This window comes from Acinonyx jubatus, chromosome D1 (genome assembly GCF_027475565.1).
Source record: "Acinonyx jubatus isolate Ajub_Pintada_27869175 chromosome D1, VMU_Ajub_asm_v1.0, whole genome shotgun sequence".
Taxonomy (NCBI): domain Eukaryota; kingdom Metazoa; phylum Chordata; class Mammalia; order Carnivora; family Felidae; genus Acinonyx; species Acinonyx jubatus.
In genome coordinates this window covers 4,898,487-4,919,210 of record NC_069390.1, presented here as the reverse complement: position 1 = coordinate 4,919,210, position 20,724 = coordinate 4,898,487, and the positions used below count along the sequence as shown (strand labels likewise).

Here is a 20,724-nt window from a genome sequence, read left to right as displayed (position 1 = left end):
CTTCCGAGTGGTCACCGGCGTGTGGCCCTGGCCAGGCCCCACAGTGAAGCTCTGAGCAGAGCCAGAGCGGCCCCGAGGCCCCGAACTTTAGAAACGGAAATGGGGTCTCCCCGGAGGGTGGCGGCCGCCACCGCTCAGACCCACGGGGAGGTCGGCCTCAGAAGACGAGGCCACCATCAAGTTAAAACAGACATAAATAAGTGACTAGAACGAAGCTGGAAAGTGGAGAAAGGCGGGAAACGGGGGACCTTGGGACTTCTTCCTTAAGATGGAAATTCCTGAAATGGCTGTTGTTGGTATCTCAAGAGGAGGTTTTGAGACTTAGTCTCCGAACCTCTTCGCAACGCTCCAAACTAAGGCGGGAGTGGCGGAGGCGGCCCACCGCTCTCTGGGACTTTCCAGACGCAGGGTCCGCGCCCGGCCGTCCTTAGTGGCGCGGGCCGCACGCCTCTCCTACGAGGGACAACGCGAGGCCCGGACGTGGTCCCTAACGCGCTCCGCGTGCCTCGGGACAGGCCTCGGGGGGCCGCCCCGCGGGGCGAGGTGAAGGACGACACGCGGTGCAGAGGGGGTGTGAGCGCGTGCAAGCGTGCACACGCGTCCGCGGGATACCTGAGGGGCTAACGTGCACACGACAGACGGGAACGAGACGATGTAAGACCACCAAGTAAGTCCTTAAAGAACGTGAGGAGAAACCAAATTCTAAGTTTCAAACGCTTTTATGAGTATTATTAATTTCTGCTTGGAACCCGTTAGCAGTCGTTTTCAGGAACTCAAATGACGTCCCCAGAACCTGGAGGCTGGTAGGAATCCACCAGAAACAACAGTAAGCATTGAGGTTTTCTCCACTGGACTTTTCGTTACGGGCAGATTCCTTTTAATATCTTAAGACATGGGCTACTTTTCTACAGACACTACACAAATCCCCTAAGTTGATTTTACTTCGGAACACGGTATTATCTGAAAGTACACGTACACATTTCCCAGAAATAAAGAGACCCCCTGGCGTGAAACACCTGCTACAGATGCAGATTCCCAAATGCTTTGTCCGATGGTGTGTAAAATCATCCACAGAAACCAAAGGTTGGTTTTGAACATAAAGTAGGAATCAAAAATTTGCTCATTAAGTTACTTAAAATTAATTTCTCTTCTCAAAGTGCTTCAAAAAGAAAAAAAAAAAACAAATTAAATCTGACTCCTCTTTCTGTTTAACTGGTAACAGAGTCAAAAAAAAATCTTTGATATTTTCATACATAAACTAACATAAGCTGAGAACGCTCACTGATGCAGTGCTTAAAACTATATATTTTATACTTTCCTATTTTATTGGCATGAATATTTCTAAACTTAAAAACCTTCCTGGTAAGTTCTTTTAATTTCTTACGACAAAAATTTCTCACAACACACAAATATTTACAACATATACATGGTTTTCGGTTCTTTACATTGAATTTTCAGAGACAAACGTTTTTATAGGTTTTACCACAGAACAAAAGCTGTGACTCATGTTTTTATTTCATAAACTATTATAAGTTAAAGTGAATAGAGTTTTTAATATTCCTTGTAGCATTTTACAAGTGCAACAGAAATCTCGAAGACCCAAATTAAGAGAGCTGTAGTTCATTAGACAAATGTTGCTCGTTGTCATCACATTGTTCACAGCAAAGTTTTGAAAAAATAAGCACCAATCATTCTTGCAAAGAACAATTTTATCTAAAAGGATTGAAAAGTGTTAAATACAAGGTCTTTAATTTACATGTCAAGCAATAAATACGCCGCATCGAAACCCAGCCCGCACACTGCCTACCCTCGTCCATACACCGTGCTGAAAAGTGAGCTGTACCTTTTATTTTTCGTTTTTCCCTTGTTTTTTACAGAAGCCAATTCGACTCCCAACCGATGGTCTGCTCTTTTGACCAAGGCCACAAACAGCACACCCGGGCCCGCAAACAGTGTGAAACTGACAGAACTCCAAGGGGGAAACATCTAGCAAATAAATCAGAAAGCCAAAGGTCGTTGCTGGTGATATTAGCATATACTAGAAAACCTTAATATGCTGCTACTATGATTTGTTTTAAATTATTGTTTAGTCATATATTAAAGAGCCACTCGATGCTCTTGGTTAGGAAAAAAAAAAAAGAAAGAAAAGAAAAGAAAGAAAGAAAAAAGAGAACTGTGTAGCCACATTATTGTTTTCAACGTCCCGTGTGGAAAGTTGCTATCACTGTACAATTTTGCTTGAGCCTTTATTTTACAACGGGGCTTTTACCTCTAACTCGGAATTGCACGTACGAAGGCTGTTTAAAAAGTACAATAAAAATTTGCACAAATCAGACCTCGGCAGAGTCAGTATGCTGTACACTTTCTACAGTATGAGGCCGAGAGGAGAGAAGGGGCAAGTGCCGCCTCCACGAGGTCTCAGGCGAGCAGAAACCGACTGGAATTGTTGCTGATTCCTCTCAAGCAGGCTTCCCGGGCCGAGGGAAGACCGAGACCGAGAGCTTACGCGTTGAGCCTCAAAGACTGATCTTCTCTCCTCCGGGAGGAAATGTCAATGTCTATGGAGTCCTTCCCGACGATGAGCCGCAGGCGCTTGGCGGGAGGGAGGGGAATGAAGTCGTCCTCCTCGTAGTCCTCGTCCTCCTCTTCGCCCTCCGAGGAGGAGGGCTCGTCCGTGCTCTCCTCGTCGTACTGACTGTAGTCGTCCACCTCCATGCGGGACTCGAGCAGGGACAGCGGGTCGCTGCAGCACACCCCGTTCTCGCGGAGCCCCTCCGCGTACGGCCCCCTGCCTTCCTCGTCCCGCTTCAGCTGGATCTTTAGTTTTGTGGAACTGCCGCCTGATCCTGAGTTGAACCCATTATTGAGCTTTGCTACATAGAGATTGTTGTCGTTTTCGTGGTCTTTACTCAACTTGATGCTGATCTTCGAAGAATTCACTCCGTCGTTCTCTTGGTCGTTCGTCTTGCTGCTGCTGTCGTGCCGCCTGCGGAGAGTCAATTTGGGAATCCCGGAGTTATTTTCCAGGATCAGCTGTGCGTCATACCGTGTGATTCGCCTCTTCTTTTTACTTTTCGCAGTTCTGAAGCCGTCTTTTGTCTTGAAGCTCTCGGACGTCACAAGGGAAGCGTCGCCGGGCGAGGGAGCCCAGTCCGGGTAGGTCCCGGCCATGGCCTCCGAGCCACCGCCCTCGCCCTGCTCCGGGTGGGACCCCAGCACCTCCGGCGCCACGCTGGCTTCCCCAGGGGAACCCTGGCCCGGAGCCGACTCCTCGGCTTTCGCCGACTGTTTCACAAGTTTCCCCTGTCGGGATTTCTTCTTGGATGCGCCGCTGTCGCTCCTTTGACACCTGGCCTCCCCCTTCTGTGAGCTTCCGGGGCCCAGATCTTCCTCCCGCGGCGCGGGCGCTGGCTGCTCCTGGCTGTCCGGGCCCGGTTCGGTCAAGCTGCTTTTGTAGCCGTCCGCCGCGTCCGGTTCCAGTTTGATGTCGGAAGCCTCCCTGGGATTCGCCCTTGTCCTCGCCGACCGCCGGGTGGGGTACGTGCCGGGGGCGCTGTCCCCGGGCGGCGGGGCGCCTCGCCCCGCGCTCGCTCTGTGCTCCCTGGCCGCATGTCTGGTTAAGCACCCGCCAGCTGCTGTGGCTTGGACTGGTCCCTCTGGCTCCTTATCTTTTTTAATGGGTAAGTTTTTATACAGAACTACTTTGGGCTCTTTAAGTACTAAGTTTCCCATCTCGAGTTTTCTTGAAGCACTCTTTTGCTCCAGCCGTTTGCAATGATTTCTTAATTTTATCTTTGAAAGTAAAGGCTTTGCAGGCTTTTTCAGTTTCTTTGGTACCCTGGAACTATTTACATGAGTTAGCTTAGATGAGGTAGAGTTGGAAGAAGCTGGAATTCTTGACATAGATTGCCTTGTTAACGTTCTGCTCTGGCCGTTCTTTTTCACACCAACTGAAGATTTTCGGTTAGGAGCTGCAAGTTTAAAAAAAAAAAAAAGGATGAAAAGCAGGCTTGGTAACGCAGGAGCGCTCAACACAACAATGCCCGACCCTGTCAGCTACGAAACGTTAGGCTTACACCGGCACGTGCCAGACGGACGCGTTCGCTCTCTGCCAGGCACACGGGCACCCCCTCTCTGCTCCCCTTTTACTCCCCGACTGCGGCCTCCGATTCATGGAGCATCTCTGCATTTCGCACAGCAAGGACCAGGATTTCACTCTGAGCTTGTCCACAATCTATCGTGATGCCTGTCCCAGCTAAGTACTTCTTCTCCGGAGTTTGAAGTAAGCTTAGAGAAAGAGCGGTTTTTCTTTCACAAATTCTTAACACCCTCATTCAAAACAGGTTTCTGAAATCCATTCCTCAGGAACTCAAAGTAAGCAGACCACTTGCTTTGTGATAGGGAATACAGAACGGAAATAGATTACTAATGAGCTCTAACGGACACATCCTATCACAATGGTTTCAAACAAGCAAGAGAGACCCTAAGAAGCACACATTGTGATTCCCGGACGACACTGGCCCACAAAGAACCGCACCGCGCACTCTCCCTGCAACTCCGTGAGGACCAGCAGGCTTCCGAGGGCTGAAGAACTCACTTGGCCCCGTCCCTCCAGGGACTGCCCGCCGCCAACGATCAAACTCGGGAGGAAAGCAGCACACTGCTAGCGAGGCTCTCGGGACCGAGGGAGGTCCGATCCAACGTTCTCCACACAAGGACACAAAGGCTGCGACGACCCTACTGGGGACGGCCACCCGCGGACCAACAGGAGAGTTGACCAGATTCTCAAAAGGCTTATGTGTGACTCGAGTTTAAGCTGCCCCCAGAGTTTCTTTCTGACCTTGCCACGGACCTCTGCTCATCTTTGTTCTTCTCTCCATTTACAGTTTGGACCTATGCGTGCAGTGTTTTACACGAGTCAATTTCTCAGTTATTGGGTGCCCCCACCCCCCACCTGAAAACCTTTCCCCCCTAACTACACTTTTCAGTCACTCACTACGGAGCCTGAGATGACCCAACTAACGATCCCCACTTCTCACCAGAGAACAGGGAGAGAGTAAAAACGACTGTGGGTAAACCCAGCACGCTGCCTAACGCTGCCGCCCACTACATGCCCAAGGGTTGCCAGGGCGACTGTCCTTCCTTCCACATGGCTGCACAAGTCACCATTAGTTTCCATTGAGACAGAAGCGCAAGGATGCATTACGAGCCATTTCCAAAAATATCAAACCACCGAGAACAGAGGCTCTGTACTCGGGCAGGGTGTCTCATGAACTGCTCTGGGGCACCCAAACCAGCCGAGTTCCCAGGGAGGAGATCCTCTGGCGAGAACGAGAACGTGCTCATCCACGTGGGCCACCACCAAGGCAGCCACTCGGTTTGAGACTTGGTAGGAGGAGTAGTTTGGATGCCGTCCAGTCGGAGAACTGAGGTGCACGAACTGGAATTATGCAAGTAGCCAGAAGTTGTTTTTTTAAGCAGAAGGATACGCAGGGCATTCTTTTGTTAAAGGATTTCTTTTACAAGACTTCCCACAAGGTAGACCGAGCAGACATGCCTGTGGACGTAAACACGTGGGAGCGTCCGCCACCTGGCCGTCTCCGACGTGCTGCGAGTCCTCTGCTCGGCCCACGACTCCTCGAGGGCCATCCTATGACCAAGCTTAGCTGTTCTCGCCTGATTTTCCCTTTTTCTGGCCTGTTCTCACTCTGCACCGCAATAACCCCTTCACGGTGCAAACGTGCACACCGCAGGCTTGGCGGCAGTCCCCCGCAGTCTGGGTCCAGCCTGTCCCTCTGAGGAGGCAGCCTCGTTCGGCCTTGGAAAACCTGCTTGTGAAATCCAGCGAACACTTTTCAGCCCTTTCCCCCTCTGCTTTCTCCGCAGAATGTGACACTGCTCACCGTTTTTCTTCCCGAAAACTCCCATCCCGTTGGCTGCCCCCAACAGCACTCTCTCCTGGCCTTGCATCTGCCCCTTCAACTGCGCCCCTCAGGCCTCTGCTGTCCTAGACCCCCTGGAAACTACCCGCATTCGCCGGGTGGTAAGCACCCCCGCCCCATGGCTCTTACCACCGATGCCCTGGCAGCTCCCGAAACACTTTCTCTAGACTCTCTCCTAGATTACGGTTCCGGATCACCAAATACCCACTGGCATCTAGATCCTTCCGTGAGGATGGGCTCCTCACAGTCAACATGCCCAAACTGAACTCACCATCAAGCTTCGCGGCTGCTTCCCCTTCTAAATTCTCCATCCCGCTCAGGTCACCACCACCAGCCACCCAGCTGCTCAAGCAGACACCGGGAGGTCCTCCTGGACTTCTGCTTTCCCTTGCTCACCCCATCGGCTGCCACATCCCTCCTGCGGAGCCCACTCTTCCCGCGGCCCCCGAGCCATCTACCGCCCTCTGCTCACGATCCCTTGCCTGAGCTGTGGCGGTGGTCTCCTACCTTTTCTCATCTCTCCCACTGCTTCCCGGGCATTCCAGTCTCCACCGTGTGGCCAGAGTGGCCTTCCTAGTATGACACGTCACTTCTGGGCTTTAAACTCATCAGTGATCTAATGCCCCAAGAACAAGTCCAAAACTTTAAACAATGGTCAGATCCCTCCTTCCCGCCTTCTACTCCAGCCGTGATGCACTTGGCTTACTGGAGTCCTGCAGCCACCCCTGGATCTCCACTGACGAACTCCCTCTGCTCTGAACCTGCTTCGCTTGGCCAACCGCTCGTCCCCTTTAAGACTCAGCTTGGGAAATGCTTTGCTCAGGGAGCCTCTCCTGACTTTCTGTAGATGGCAGGCCAACCTTGCCGTGTATTTTCAGAGCACCTGAGAGTCTCCTGACTCTGGCTCTCATTTTAATCCACTAGAGGTGTCTCATTTTATGATGATTCCGAATCCACCCCTGCTTCCAACAGATTCTCTGCTTAGCTGGTGGCGGTGAACCACCCGACGGAGAGCGCTTTATTGTTTTTGTGTTCTCAACGGCACAAAATGGACCGTATGTGAGGCTACGTGTGACTTCCACACAGAGATCTCACGTCCACGTTCACGTATGTGTCGGCCTGGTCTTTTGTTTTAAAAGCATCATCTCATCAAAAGCCAAGCCAGAAGGGATGCTCATCAGGGCAAAGGGCAGAAAAGACACAGACAAGCTGGGCACGGGCGCCAAGGGCTCTTCACTCTCCCAAGCGGGTCCACCCTGTCGTCGGGGGCTCGAGGATGACAGCGGCGCAGGCGGGACAGATCGTCGGTACAATGCAGGCTAACGGGAGCCTGTCCAGAGGGCTCGGACCGGCGGGCGTGAGCTACACCCCCTGCAGCTGCCCTACTCTCAGCGCCACGGGGGACTCTCTTGCCTGGAGGCGGGGACAAATCCCACATGCGTAAACCCAAGACAGTAATTTCAGGTGCAGACACACTTTCTCAGCAATTACTACATAGTGGGTGCTGTGCAAAGTGGCCAAATTAGCGTGACCTCAATGCCAGTACACATTCTCTGCAGTGAGTGCCACTGCACCTACGTGAACAGCACACAGGGACAAGCGTGCCCAAGACCGTCCACCTGGGACGTGGAGGAGATGGGATCTGGACTAAGGCCTGTGGCTCCGGACCCGCCGTTATCGGTGCGGCCTTGAGGCGCACCACAGAGTCACGGTGCCAGCCCCAACTCCCGGGTAACGGTCGTCACAGCCATTCCGGGGGGGTCCTCCAAATCGTAAGGTAGCCCTGCGTGGGCGTCAACAATTACAGCCAGACACGAGAACGGCAAGATGACACCAGAGCCTTCCGCGCGCCCGGGCCGTGCCCTGCACTGGAAAAGCCCCCGAGACGAGCGCTACCAGCGTGAACCGAGGGCCATCCGCAGCCTGGCATCTTCAGCACTTGAAGATCCAGAAAACCCTCAGTAAGACTTTAAAGGCTTCCGTTCCGGTTTGTCAGGCATCTTCCAACCTTTGGAAGCACAGGCATCTTCCAACCTCACACGACCGACACAGACTGGCGTGGCTGCCCGGAACAGGGTGTCGGAAGGGCCTCCGAAGGAGCCCACAGGCTTAGCAGCAAAGAGTGTTCAGACCAGCAGCGATGTCCGTGCCAGCTGAGTTAGAGCGGGGCCCGGTCCACCATCTCTAGGACAGGTGCTGCGGAGTTAGGATAAGCTTATGGCACTGGCCTTGTCTTCTGGGCCTCACCCCAACTTGTGACAGGACTCACATCCCCTTTCATAGCACTACGGGGGCGGGGGGGGGGTGGCCTAGCCACGGAGGCATGAGAGGCCTAAAAAACCAGAATCTTCTAACAATGGCGTTATCATTCAGGCTTGTGGACCGCATTTTTGTGAAAGTGGATGTTGCTGTTTCCTGTCTCCAGACGCTAAAGCCAACAGTCAACTCGTGGCTCTCGAGACACCTTTCAAAAGACAGTGCACAGAAGATTGTAATTTTTCTCCCGACTAGGCAGAAATGCTTCTTTAAAAAGAATACACAAGCTGTTCCAAGCAAGCAGTTCTGTGCCCCCTGAGTTCTCAGCAGACTGCAGGGAAGACTGGCAGCCGCACACAGAGAGGGCCCCCGGAGTCCACACGCGGCAATTACACCCGCCTCCTCTGGGAGAGGCTTGGGCAGCTCGGGCTTTGCCGCCGGCTGTCATTTCAGAAAGTCTTTCTTTCAAGGGGGGGGGGGGGATGATGGTCGAGACACAAACACCAAAAGAAATACCATCTGAGAGAATACCTGGGGGGGCTTGCAGGAATACTGCTGTGAATGTATCCTCGTGTGGGGTGGCCTCAGGGGTGACCGGTGCTAAGCCTCTGGCTCCTCCAGAGCATGGAGCCACGCCTGTCAACGCTAACACACGGCCCTCAAAGTTAGCTACCTCGACCCTCCAAGTACTCGAAACCATCGTTCTGCAGAAAGGGAACTTGAACCAAGTCAGCCCCCTCTGCAAGCAGTCACTGGGAAGTAACGCATTTCTACTCGGTAATGCTGGGACCACAGCTCAAAGGGGTTACTTGTTCGCTCTGAACTCGAGCCATGGCATTTCTAGAGGGTTCTACGTAACTACCTGTGTATCCATCGTATCCCGGAGCTAAGGCGTAAGCTCCCTGACGGAGGGCCCAAGTCCCACACATCTCCGTATCTCTTCGACAACTAGCGGGCTTTTAAGAAGTATTTGGTTTACTAATAAATATTCCCTAGCTGGTCACATAGTCAGTACACTTCCAGATGCTGTCTATCTTACGCTCTTTTAGACTCTGTGGTGTACCAGGTTCAGTATGTATACAGTCGGCATAGAGCTAACGCCCCCCGTGTCGCAGAGCCATTCGCTGTGGGCAGCGTGGTGGCCATGGCCGCGCTCTTTAGTGTTTCATGCACGAATTTCTAAACCGGGCTTCACAAGTCTCCAGTTTCACCAAGGAACCAGACTCCAAAAACAAAACATTGGTTATGTTCCATTTATTGTTAGAACCAACAGTCAACAGTGAATGACGGGCTAACTGCTTGCTCTCTCTCTGTTCACCTGGGACAGTAAGGGCTGGAGTGGGAACGCATCACTGCTCTTCCACTACTGGGCTTACACCCGGCCCCCGGCCCCCGGCCCCCGGCGGCAGGCAGGTGCAGGGTTCACGGCAGTGGCATTCACCATCGTGGGAGCTGCCGTCCCTTTGCTCCAGGGTTTTCTGCAGGGAAGGGGTGCACCTGTGCTGGGCTGAAAACATCCGAAGACGGGGAGAGGAGCCCAGCACAGCCAGACTTAAGGAGGCACGGAGGCACTACCAAGTAGCCGTGGATACTCGGCGCGCCGAAACGGGCGTCCCTAGGGATCACGGAGTCAAAACTTTGAGACTTTGTTCCTGCCAGAAACCAGCGGACTAACGAGCCTACAGCTTTAGCAGCAAGGAGAGGAAACCGGTGTTACCCAGAGGAAACCGGCAGCCATGAAACTGGTTCCAGGACTTCAAAGCTCCACAGACACGACGCGTTTCCTTTTTGCCCGGCTCGGCTTTCTTCGCTTTCTTTTCTTTATTCTCCGTTCTCTCTCTCTCCAGTCTGCATATGGTCTTGCCCCCTCGTACAACTGGCATCTTAAGGCTTGCTTCTTCTTCTCACCTCTCTCGCTGTTTTCAGTAGTGGCTAACACATGTCCTAGTATAGCAACCTTCGAAACGCTCCTCTCTCCCAATTCTGAGTCTGGGAACTGGCGGTTTGGTGAATTGGTTCAGTTCATTTTGAAAAGGGCAAGCAAGCAGTAAAAAGGTGGAGGCCTCGAGGCCAGAAGCTACGAACTGCCCAAGTTCGCGTCATGGGTGCTAACAGACCGGGGCTTGGCACGGGGACGCATGTGCGCCTCTACGCCTCTACCCAGTCCTCCGTCTTCCCGTAGGACCTACTGCCATCATGACAGTCAAACTAACACCTTGAAAATGTGTCTCTCAAACACAGGACGACCCTGGAACACATGATGAAGAACGTAATATCCAGTTACCAGGTATTCAAGAAAAGCAGACAGTTCAGTCGAGGGCATAGGACTGAATCTGGAGGTGGGACACAGACTGCTTTTGTGCTCAGATCATGTCTAGAACCTTGCAGTGCTGCTGAAGCACACGAGTCCCAGCGTTTCTCTCAAGATTTAAAAGATCAAAACTACTGAAGTGAAGCACACTTTAGAAAGATAATTGTGTGAAAATACTTAAAAAAAGAAAAAAAGAAAAACGAAGATATATGCTTATCAAATCTCCCTTACTTACTTGCATTGTTTTTTTCCTGAGTGGTATCTGCATCAGTGTTAGAGCTGACAGATTGACTGTCTGAGTTTTTGCTGCTGTCACCTAACTTTTTAAGCCTATTTAAGCGTTTATCTGTCTCTCTGAGTCCGTATTTGCTATTGATAACAGGAGCAGGTGCAGGCAGTCCCGCTCTGGATTTAAAAGCACCGGTTCCCCGTCTGAAAGAGAAAACAGCACAGGTTAAACAGCGTACTGACAGCAAGTTCAGCTGCTGAGGGCTCAAGGCCACATCAAGTCAACAGTTGTGGTGCACTGATGAGGCCTCAGTCATCACTGGAAATGTACCCGGTCTAGGACTCGAGGAAGAATTAAAACTGTATATAAAATTAACACAAAAAACCCTCTAGACGTAAAGTAACAAATTGTTGGACTACTGTCAATTCATTACTAACTGCCCATGAGAAACCACCAGGCCCCGTAGAAGTCCACACATAGGTGAAAAGAACTAATTCGTCAATTTCAAAACTGGTTAGTGCAATAGTCAGGTCTGCGTTGTGGCTTAAGTAACCCACCTGTTAATTAGATTCTAGCTCTGTTCTACACAATTTAACACTACAACACTGACATCAAGAATTAAGGGATTAGGGGTGCCTGGTTGAGCATCCGACTTCGGCTCAGGTCATGATCTCGCGGGTCATGAGTTCGAGCCCCGCGTCGGCTCTGTGCTGACAGGTCAGAGCCTGGAGCCTGCTTCGGATTCTGTGTCCCCGCCCTCTCCGCCCCACCCCTGCTTGTGCTCTATCTCTGTCTTTCAAAAATGAATAAACATAAAAAAAAAAAAGAATTAAGGGATTAAAAAAAGAAACGAGAGAATTTCCATAAATTAAGCCATTACTTAAGAATTCAACATTAGATACAAAGAAACCTTAACAGGCATCCCGTATAAGGTGGCTACACTGTATCAGTGAAAATCTGACTTGTGGGAGAATAAAAACTGTTTAATTTCTTTCAAGTTATTGAGATAACCACAATTAACAAAATATGACTAAATACAAGACGTCAGAAACTTGCTTTTACCACGGGGCAAGAATGATCTGTAGTCCACTCTAATAATAATTTATGTTTTTATGTAAGTTCTTCTGAAGTGAAGGTGCTCGCAGAGGCTCTGATCATTCTCAATTAGCCTAGCTTTGCAGACGTTAACTTGACTCGGTGTGTAATGGTACATTTCTACTCAGCTCTATTCAGAAGAGTAAGTTAATGAGGTTATAAAAAAGCGCTACACATCACATGCAAAAAATGAGAAATTTGTTTGGGCCGAAACTGCCTTCCCGGAGGTGCCTCACTGCCTGCCCTCAGCTTGTTGAAGAAAAGCCGTATAACCAACGCGGTTTCTGAACTCGCCGCACAACCGTGGGCACCCTCCAGCCTGGGAGAGATGCTGGCGCCTACAGGGTCCCTCCCTGCCGTCCTACGTCTCATCGCCAGGGGGCACACACCTAAACCTACTGCCAAAATGACTTCCGGCAAGCAAGGTAAGCATTCTTGCTTGTTTCACCTTTCTAGAACATATCTGGGATTCCATTTTCATTAACACTTCCGTGAAGATCACGACAAGCTTATCGTGTGGCTGCCTCAGTGCTGTTTTTGGAAGGTACATGAGAAATTGCGCTAAAACCTGTAGGTGATCGTCGCCAAGGCAGGCAAGTAGTTCCCCTCCACTCCACACTTAAGTATGTGCAGAATGGAAAATAGGAAATGTCAAAGGCGATTTCATTTCATAGGGATTAAGGGAGTAATGCATTATTTTCAGACATTTCATGCCTCTTCCCCACAACTTGTAACATTTTTGGTTCCTTCCTAGAAAAATGGGCCATATTTAAAGTACACTTCACCACAAATGATCACGGTGGAATTATTTTATCTGGAAATCAGGGAGTTGTTTTTGTTGTTTGTTTTTTGTTTTCGTTACAACTCGACCATTCCCCTGCTGTCTACTGCCCTGACGTTTTCTTCCTAAGGAAGAAAGACCTGCTCCTGCTGCCGTGACACGCAGAATGATGCTAGGACCTAAATCCACGAAGCACAAGTTGACAGCCAGCCAGCCCGCACCCCCGGGGCCCCGAGGCACCGGTGGGGGACCATCTGCCAGTGTGCTATCCTCCGCCACGGTCTCGCACACCGGTTTACACCGTTGGATCTTTTTAAGCAAACAAAACCAAAACAGGAGCACACCATCCATCTTACTCAGCAGTCGGCTTTGCCGTTACACAACGGATGGATAAATCTCAACTGAACGTGTGTGTTCTGAAGAGTGTACTTTTTCCACTGAAGAAACAATCTGTGATGGATTCGATCACTCCTCATTGCTGGTTCCTGGAACTTGCAGGGCGTCTTTGGGTTTGCTGGCCACCACGGACACTAACTGCTACACTGCTCTGAAACCAAGTCCTTACTAACTACTGCTATTTCCACAGGCTAGATTCTTCCGCCCGGGACTGACTGCCAGCTAAAAGGGCGCGCGTATTTTTAACAACCACGGCCAGACAATTCACGTCATGCCTGCTAACAGTGTACGAGGGCCCGTTTCTCCACATCCTCACCAGCACTGTAAGGTACAACTCTGAAATTCCGCCGCTCTGACCGTGACAATGAATCCCTGGTTCCTGTCTCCATCGTCTGCTTTACGGCCCTCGTTTCCTGTGTGGCATCCTCCTTACCCTGCCCTCCTCTCGGAGTCTGTCTCTTCCTTGTGAGCTTCTAGGAGCTTTTTCTTATTAGGATTATTAACGCTTTGCCAGATGGGTGCCGTTGCCTCTCTGGTTCATCGTTTGACTTTGATTTTGACCAAACGTGTTCGTATTCACCATTTCTTGTCTTCTTTTACATACAACATTTCCACTACTCCAACATTAGACAGAAAGCCTCCTCAATTTTTTCTAATCATTTTGCATTGTATTTTAAAATTTAAATCTTTAATCCACCTTGAATTTGGCTTCTCTTCCAGATGCATAATGAATTATACTAACATCATTTGTGATAGAAATCGTTTCTCCACATGCGATGTTAAGATCTCATACACAGTTGCCTCTATCTCAGGCCTCCATTCATATCCCATCACCCATTTGTCCATTTCTGGGCCACGATCGAGTGTTGGTCACAACTGTTTCCTCCTAACTTTTAGTATGTGTTAAAACAAATCTCAAGCTACACTTCAGACATTTTTTCTTAACGTCTGGACGTTTTTTCTTAACTTCATCAGACGTATCTTCATATAAGCTTAAAAATAATCTAATCCTTCCTATTTTGGGGTCATTCATTAGACTTTACTGCTCAAGTGTTCTACCGTAAAATTAGCAGTACTTAAGAATGCAGAACAATCACTATTGTGTCAGGATGGTCAGAGCTAGAAATACGCATCAAACGCATCCAGGAGATTTCACCCATCATCTCGGAACCTCCATAAACCTTCTGCTCACCGTTTCTTCACAGAGCCGGCTCTGTGACGTCCTGCAGCTCCCGGCTGGCACTGTGCTAGCCTGGTTCACCCTGCACACACGAGACCTAACAGGAGTTAGCTCCTCAGCTGATACCTGAGGAAGAGCTGAGTGAGTCCTCTTGACCAGTCTTACCCTCTTTGGTGTTCCTGAGAACTCCCAAGAATAGCTGCAATCAACTTTAAATCAGACTGCTCAAATGGTCTGAAGGTAGCTATGGCTGTTTAATGTCAAGCCTTTCCTTTAAAAAAAGGATCTGCTCATGTGTCTATTCCTCATACTAATAACCCTGTGGAGTAGGCAGGATCACCCCCACCTGACCAGTAAGAAGAAACTGAGGCTCACAGAGGAGAACTAATCTGCCTGAGGAACATGATGATACATGAAATTCTAGACTAGTCACACAGCTGTTTCAGGCTTGGTTCGGAATCCCAAGTAGGTGGTTACCCTTCTCAGGACAGCCTCCAAAAGCTTACTTAGCATACTGTATGTCCATTCATTCATCTGTTCATTCATTCGCCAGGGACCTACTATGTGCCAAGTAGTGTTCCGGGTGCTGGGTATGAGTGGAAAAGATAAAAGCCTCCATGGAGCTTATATTCTAAAGGGCAAATAACCAGAAGCCACAAAATAATTTTATAGATAAGGTCTGAGTGTTAACTGTGCGTTCTACACATATCACGTGAAGTAACCAATGTAATTCTCACAGCGACCCTGTGAGACCGCTGCTAACATTCTCTCCGTTTTACAGATGGGTAATTCAGGCACAAAAAGCAGTTAAAGTGTCCCAAGATCACATAGCTAATGACGTGCAGTCACATAATTTCAACTCCGGGAGGCTCCAGACCTCAGGCACTTGACCGCTACCCTATGTTGTCTCGAGATAATGAGTCTGAAGCATCGTTCGAGTATAATTAAATTATTTTGTGGATTAAAGGTCTTTTTCTGGACTGGTCTAAGATTTAACCAATGTTCAAACCATTTTTTACGTAGCAAATGAAGGATTTTTTTACTGCCCCTCCCAAAAGGGGGGGCAAAACATCAGCAGCATCAGGAACAGGTTTCCTGCCGTTCCTTATGGCGAGGACCCCGACGATGGGAGAGAAACAGCTGGGGCAGCACAGGCCTCCAGGCTCCTGCTCTCGCCTGACAGAGGGGGACACTTCCCACTACTTGGGAAGAAGGGAAGCGGGACCTCTGGGGCGTTCACAGTCCCTCCGCAGGCTGGCCAGCGGCTGGGTGACTTCAGCGGGAGCAGCGGTGCTACTGGACAGCCCTCCCCCCACCTGCAAGAGCGGCACAAAGTGGCAAGAAGGAGGGCCAAGGTTCGGCTGCCCCGGGCTCAGACACTTCAGTTTCTGTACTTGCAGTGTGGACGTACTTCTATTTACTCTCTCTCTCACAGATGGCTGTGGAGACTGAATGAGTCAGGGTTAGCAAAGTGCCCAGCTCAGTACAAGATGAGAAAATTGAGCTCGGGGAGCATGGGCGGCTCAGTGAGTTAAAAGGCCAGCTCTTGGTTTCTTCGCCTTGGGTCATGATCTTACAGTTTGCGAGTTCGAGCCCCACCCTGAGCTCTGAGCTGATGGTGGAGAGCCCACCTGGGTTTCTCTCTCCCATTCTCTCTCTGCCCCTCTCCCTCTCATGCTCGTGCTCTCTCTCTCAACATAAACAAACTTAAAAAAGAAAAATGGGTTCAACAAGTCCAGGTCGGCTCCCCTGGGTGACCCATGCAAGTCTGCACTGCCTGGGAACAGCAGCTTTCCTGCAGGACTAGCAAGACAAGCGTGTGACGTCACCTCCACGAGCTCTTGGATGCAGAAATCACTCCAATGAGTAGTGTGAGCTAGCAGTCTGACTAAGTCAGATTTGGGTGATTTCTACAAGGACTCCAGAATCTTGATGGGTCACAAGAGGAGCTTCCTTATTCAGAGACAGAATTGAGGAATCTTGAAGAGTACGTGCATCAAAACGTAGAAATTCCTGTGGTGAGGACAGCATGATGTACAGAGATGCTGAATCCCTGAGCTGTACAGCTGAAGCTAATGTAACCTTGTGTGTCAACTATGTTCAAATAAAAAAAAAAAATCCTGGGCCATCTGGGTGGCTCAGTAGGCCAAGCATCTGACCCTCGATGTTGGCTCAGGTCACTGTCTAGTGGTTTGAGATCGAGCCCCGTGTTGGGCTCTGCCCTGTCCGTGCAGAGCCTGCTTGGGTTTCTCTCTCCCTCTCTCTCTGCCCCTCCCTCACATGCGTGCACTCTCTCTCAAAAATAAACTTTAAAAAAAAGAAAAAAGGGGGCGCCTGGGTGGCTCAGTCGGTTAAGCGTCCGACTTCGGCTCAGGTCATGATCTCGCGGTCCGTGAGTTCGAGCCCCGCGTCGGGTTCTGGGCTGATGGCTCAGAGCCTGGAGCCTGCTTCTGATTCTGTGTTTCCCTCTCTCTCTGCCCCTCCCCTGTTCATGCTGTGTCTCTGTCTCAAAAATAAATAAACGTTAAAAAAAAAAAAAAATCCAGAAGCCACAGCTTGGTAAGACACAGGACAACTTCAGTGTTTTCACACGATCATCAGAAGTGAATGTCACTTGCCATTTTTTGGGCAACCCCACTCTGGCACTGTGGGTGTCTGTGTGCACACGCGTGGATATGCACGTGCACACACACACGTGTACGGTATTTCCCGTCCTCTCTTTAGGCACGCTGGTACTCTGATCTACTCAGAAGCAGCAGCTGATGATAAGAAAACTCTAAAGGCTCAGGTGCCACGGCCCCCAAAGAGCTGTGTATCCCCCGACTGTTCATGCACATTTTATCGGACCAAAGCTACAGAACGTAAGAGACTACACCCCCACCCCCCACCGTGTCTAAAGGAGAAGGAAGCAACGTTAGTTGGTGCCCATAATCATCAGGCGGTTACAAGAACACACAAGCTGGACACTTTACTTGACGCATACCTTTCGCAAGTATAACACTCGCAGAACTCGTTATTTTCTCCAAAGAACCCGTCTCCGTAATAACAAGAAATCTCTTCTCCAGGTTCAATGTCTCTCAGAGCCTTCACACACGCCGTATCTCGACCAGTTGACACAAACTGAAATACAATGAACTCATTAAGAAACTCATACCTGCAGCAGAAACAAAATACTTGCAGTAAAAAAAAGTTTATGCTTACCTTACAGTTAGGTCTGCAATCTGAAAAATGTCCAAAAGATAAAGTCAATTAACTGTAGATAAGATCTGAAACACGAACAATTACAGAAATCTGAAATAAGCTTTCCACATCATTTCACAACTTTTGATAGAAGTTTAGGTCTCAGGTTAAGCGACAGGATTGTTTGTTTAATACGCTGGTGGGGAAAAATAAGGAAGTCCTATTTCCAGCCTCCTCTACAGGGAGACGAGGTTCCACGCAGTCTGACAAGGTCATTGCTGCGTCTTAGCAGTACTGCCCGCCACTCGCACGGCCACCCGAGGAGCGCAGCTTACCGTGGTTTATAAAGGCGGCGGGACCAAGCCAGAGCTGGGCACAGTTTTTCCTTGTGGAATACATGACACTGAAGTCGTTTTCTCCATGTCTAAGCAGCATGTTCTCCTCAATTTCTGAAAGTTCGGCAATACAACCCACCAGTAATTCTATTTTGTCATTTCGTTTCCTATTTAAAATATGTCATGTTAAAAATTACTAGTAATTATAAATAACAAGGCTTCTTTTAATAAAATAAGCCTGTCCAATAAATACCGGGAATCCAGAAGACCTAGCTGTGTGCATCTTGGCTGACCCCCTGGGACCTTCACTGGGCTACGCTCTCATCCTCCCTGGAAGGCCGACGGCCTCGGGCCACAGCTGCCCTACAGCTGCCTTAGCCCTACGAGAGACCGGGAGGTGCTCCAGGCCAGAAGCCGTGCTACCTGGTCTCCGAGTCCCCTACGGCCCCTAGTACAGCGTGTTGCAGGCAGGGAGGATTCAAATATCTGCTACACCAAATGCAACTTGCTGAGAGTGGACGGAGGAGACAGAGACAAGCAGTAGTAGTAAAGGTCACGGGGACCCGGAATGAGGACACCACCCTCTAGAACAGCGCTATCCAAGAAAAACGTAACGGAAGCCAAACGTGGGGTCTGCAGCGTTCTAGTAATGACAATCAGAAAGTAAAGAAAAAACAAGTGAAATTACTTTAAGTAATGTCTTTGAACCCGAGAGGCCCCCGCTACTATTTCAGCAGGTAATCAGTAGAAGAAACATTAACAGGAAACACATTTTACCATAAAACTTGGCGCGTAAATCACATTTACGGTACTTCTCGGTACAGACTAGCCACCGTTCAAGGGCCCAAGAGGCACAAGTGGCTGGTGGCTGCTGTGCTGGACGGTGCGGCTCTAGACTACAAGACCAGAAAGCTACACGTCCACCGAAAGCACCGGGAGCTGGGGGAGTGGACCAGCGGACTCAATACACTACGATGTGCGCTCGCGCACGTGCACCTGTCCAAACTGATGGTGCTCGCGCACGCACACGCGCACCCACCCGAGAGGCCTGGGTATACTGCTCTTCGCCCATTCCATTTTCAGGTACCTGATCCTAATGTTTTTGTTATAAAAAATACGTGAGGACAGCTTATAAGAAGGGCAACACGTTCCTTCTTCTGGGAGGTGAGGTAGGAACGGGCGTTAGAGGAAAAAAATGATCACACATTCTCTCATGAATGGCTTTTACCCTTCCTAGCTGGCCTCAACTTTACTGCCCTTACTCAAGTTGGCACATACACGTACACGTGTACACTTAAGCAGGCAATTCGGCGGGACATTTCCACCTGTGAAGTTCCTAGGATCGTTAAGACTTCACACCCAACCTTTCTCTAGGCCAGCAGGACACGGAGGGCCTAGAGCAGGCCTTCCGGGACACGGAAGCCAGGTTCTCCAGCCCCGGCACCTGGACTTCTTCGGCGGCCTCACCACCGAGCAGCATTCCGACTCGGTCAAAGTGCGCGGGCTGAGAGACGGGATCTGGTTCAACTCAGATTTCTAATTCCACTGTCCTGACCCAGGTCACTGGGCCAAGGCTCTGGCTTCACTCCTTCCCACAACTTTCTTAGCACTTCAACGGTAACTTAAGAGAGAACTTTAACTGACGGTATATTACGGGTTTATACTAGTGTAATAGTTACCACTCTTTTGTTGCAACTATTTTGGCTCCATTTTGTTCTGATGAGTATCTATTACAGGGCAGTATTTCAAATCCACTGTCAGTTGCAAACATTCGCAAGTAAATAAATACCTAAAACAGAAGAAGATAATGGTATTTGTATTAAATTGTTTATCCCGTTAGACTTATTCAGAATCCAAAAGCAAATCATCACCGAAACGTGAAACATTTAGGATCGTTAAGTAACAAACTCTGTGATTTTACAACTTCGCGTATCTGAGCACCTGACGGCTTGGCCATGTTCCTCTGAAAGTTCGTGGAGAATTTCACTTCCAGATGACCAAGTTGTCTCTTTGGAGAGTTACACAAATGATCTGATGTGTTATTAGATCTTCACATTGATCAGCTTTATGAAAAACTGACTTAAAAGTTTCAGCGTTCACTAAAACTTAAGTTTTAGTTTACTCTGCTCTTACCCACACAGATAAATAGTAGTAATCTTATCAATAAACCTACATGTTCCTTGAATAATTTCTCCTGCATTTTGTTCTTGTTGAGAAAATAGTGCCGTGCCCATTCGCCCGAAGTCAAACATTTGAAGGCTTTCTCCAAGTGTTCATCTTTCTTAAAACGTTCAATGACTTCCTTTAGTTCTTCTTGCCTTCCCTTAATAGGCCGAAATCTGAACGAAATCAAAACATTCGCTTTAGTTATCCGCCATCCCTGGGCCACTGTAGAGAAATTGTGAGGCAAGAAATAACCTGAAAACAGCCAGACCTAATAAAAGAGAATAACCAGCGATCCTGATAAATCATTACTGCACAAGTAACAGCGATCACCAGGAGACAGAACTTCTCTTTCTTCCAACTGTATTTTGATTTTTTTTTTTTTTCCTTTCACTGTTACCTCGTTAACTGAGAAATGACCAGATGACTCAAACAAAGCTGTCTGCCTCAGGCTCACACTAGTCCTGTAAATCTGGATGGTACAAAAAGATCTACAACAGAGCTGGTCTGGTTGAGAGTCAGAACGACAAGAACTTTTCCAGAGCATGCACAATCGAGCCAGAAGAGTGCAAGGCAATGAGCTTCGGGAGGATGAAGCAAACAAAATCATGCCATAAACAGAACATTCTCCATGTGCGCAGTTAGAAACCCCCCAAATCGAGTACCCCAAGAGGTCCTGAAATACACCCTAATGCCCTAATATCCATGTCAAATTCATCTTTGAGAGGTGCACTCAGAAAACAAAAAGGGCAAAAACCACAACTCTAATGGTGGCGTTGCTGAACTGGTGATGTCGAAGCTGAAAGGCTTCCGTAACAAAACCAGCCATAATGCCTTCGGAATGCTGTACCGCTAG

The 20,724-nt window shown here is 49.3% G+C and overlaps 1 protein-coding gene across 7 annotated transcripts in view; it reads right to left on the bottom strand.

The window, feature by feature from the left end:
* Positions 1-1,467: 1,467 nt before the first annotated feature.
* The window catches only part of KMT5B (lysine methyltransferase 5B), a 56,194-nt gene continuing 36,937 nt past the window's right edge, over positions 1,468-20,724 (bottom strand). For 6 of the 7 annotated variants that reach the window (XM_053202823.1, XM_053202825.1, XM_053202828.1 and 3 more), the window contains 7 exons: positions 19,879-20,044; positions 19,385-19,494; positions 17,706-17,872; positions 17,392-17,411; positions 17,174-17,310; positions 10,745-10,941; positions 1,468-3,971 (listed from right to left, as the gene is read on the bottom strand). In XM_053202823.1, coding sequence (XP_053058798.1) covers positions 2,503-3,971; positions 10,745-10,941; positions 17,174-17,310; positions 17,392-17,411; positions 17,706-17,872; positions 19,385-19,494; positions 19,879-20,044 — 2,266 coding nt within the window. In that variant the 3' untranslated portion in view covers positions 1,468-2,502. Of the gene's footprint in view, positions 3,972-10,744; positions 10,942-17,173; positions 17,311-17,391; positions 17,412-17,705; positions 17,873-19,384; positions 19,495-19,878; positions 20,045-20,724 lie in introns of those variants that run through there. The other variant, XM_027045622.2, reaches the window with a different exon arrangement.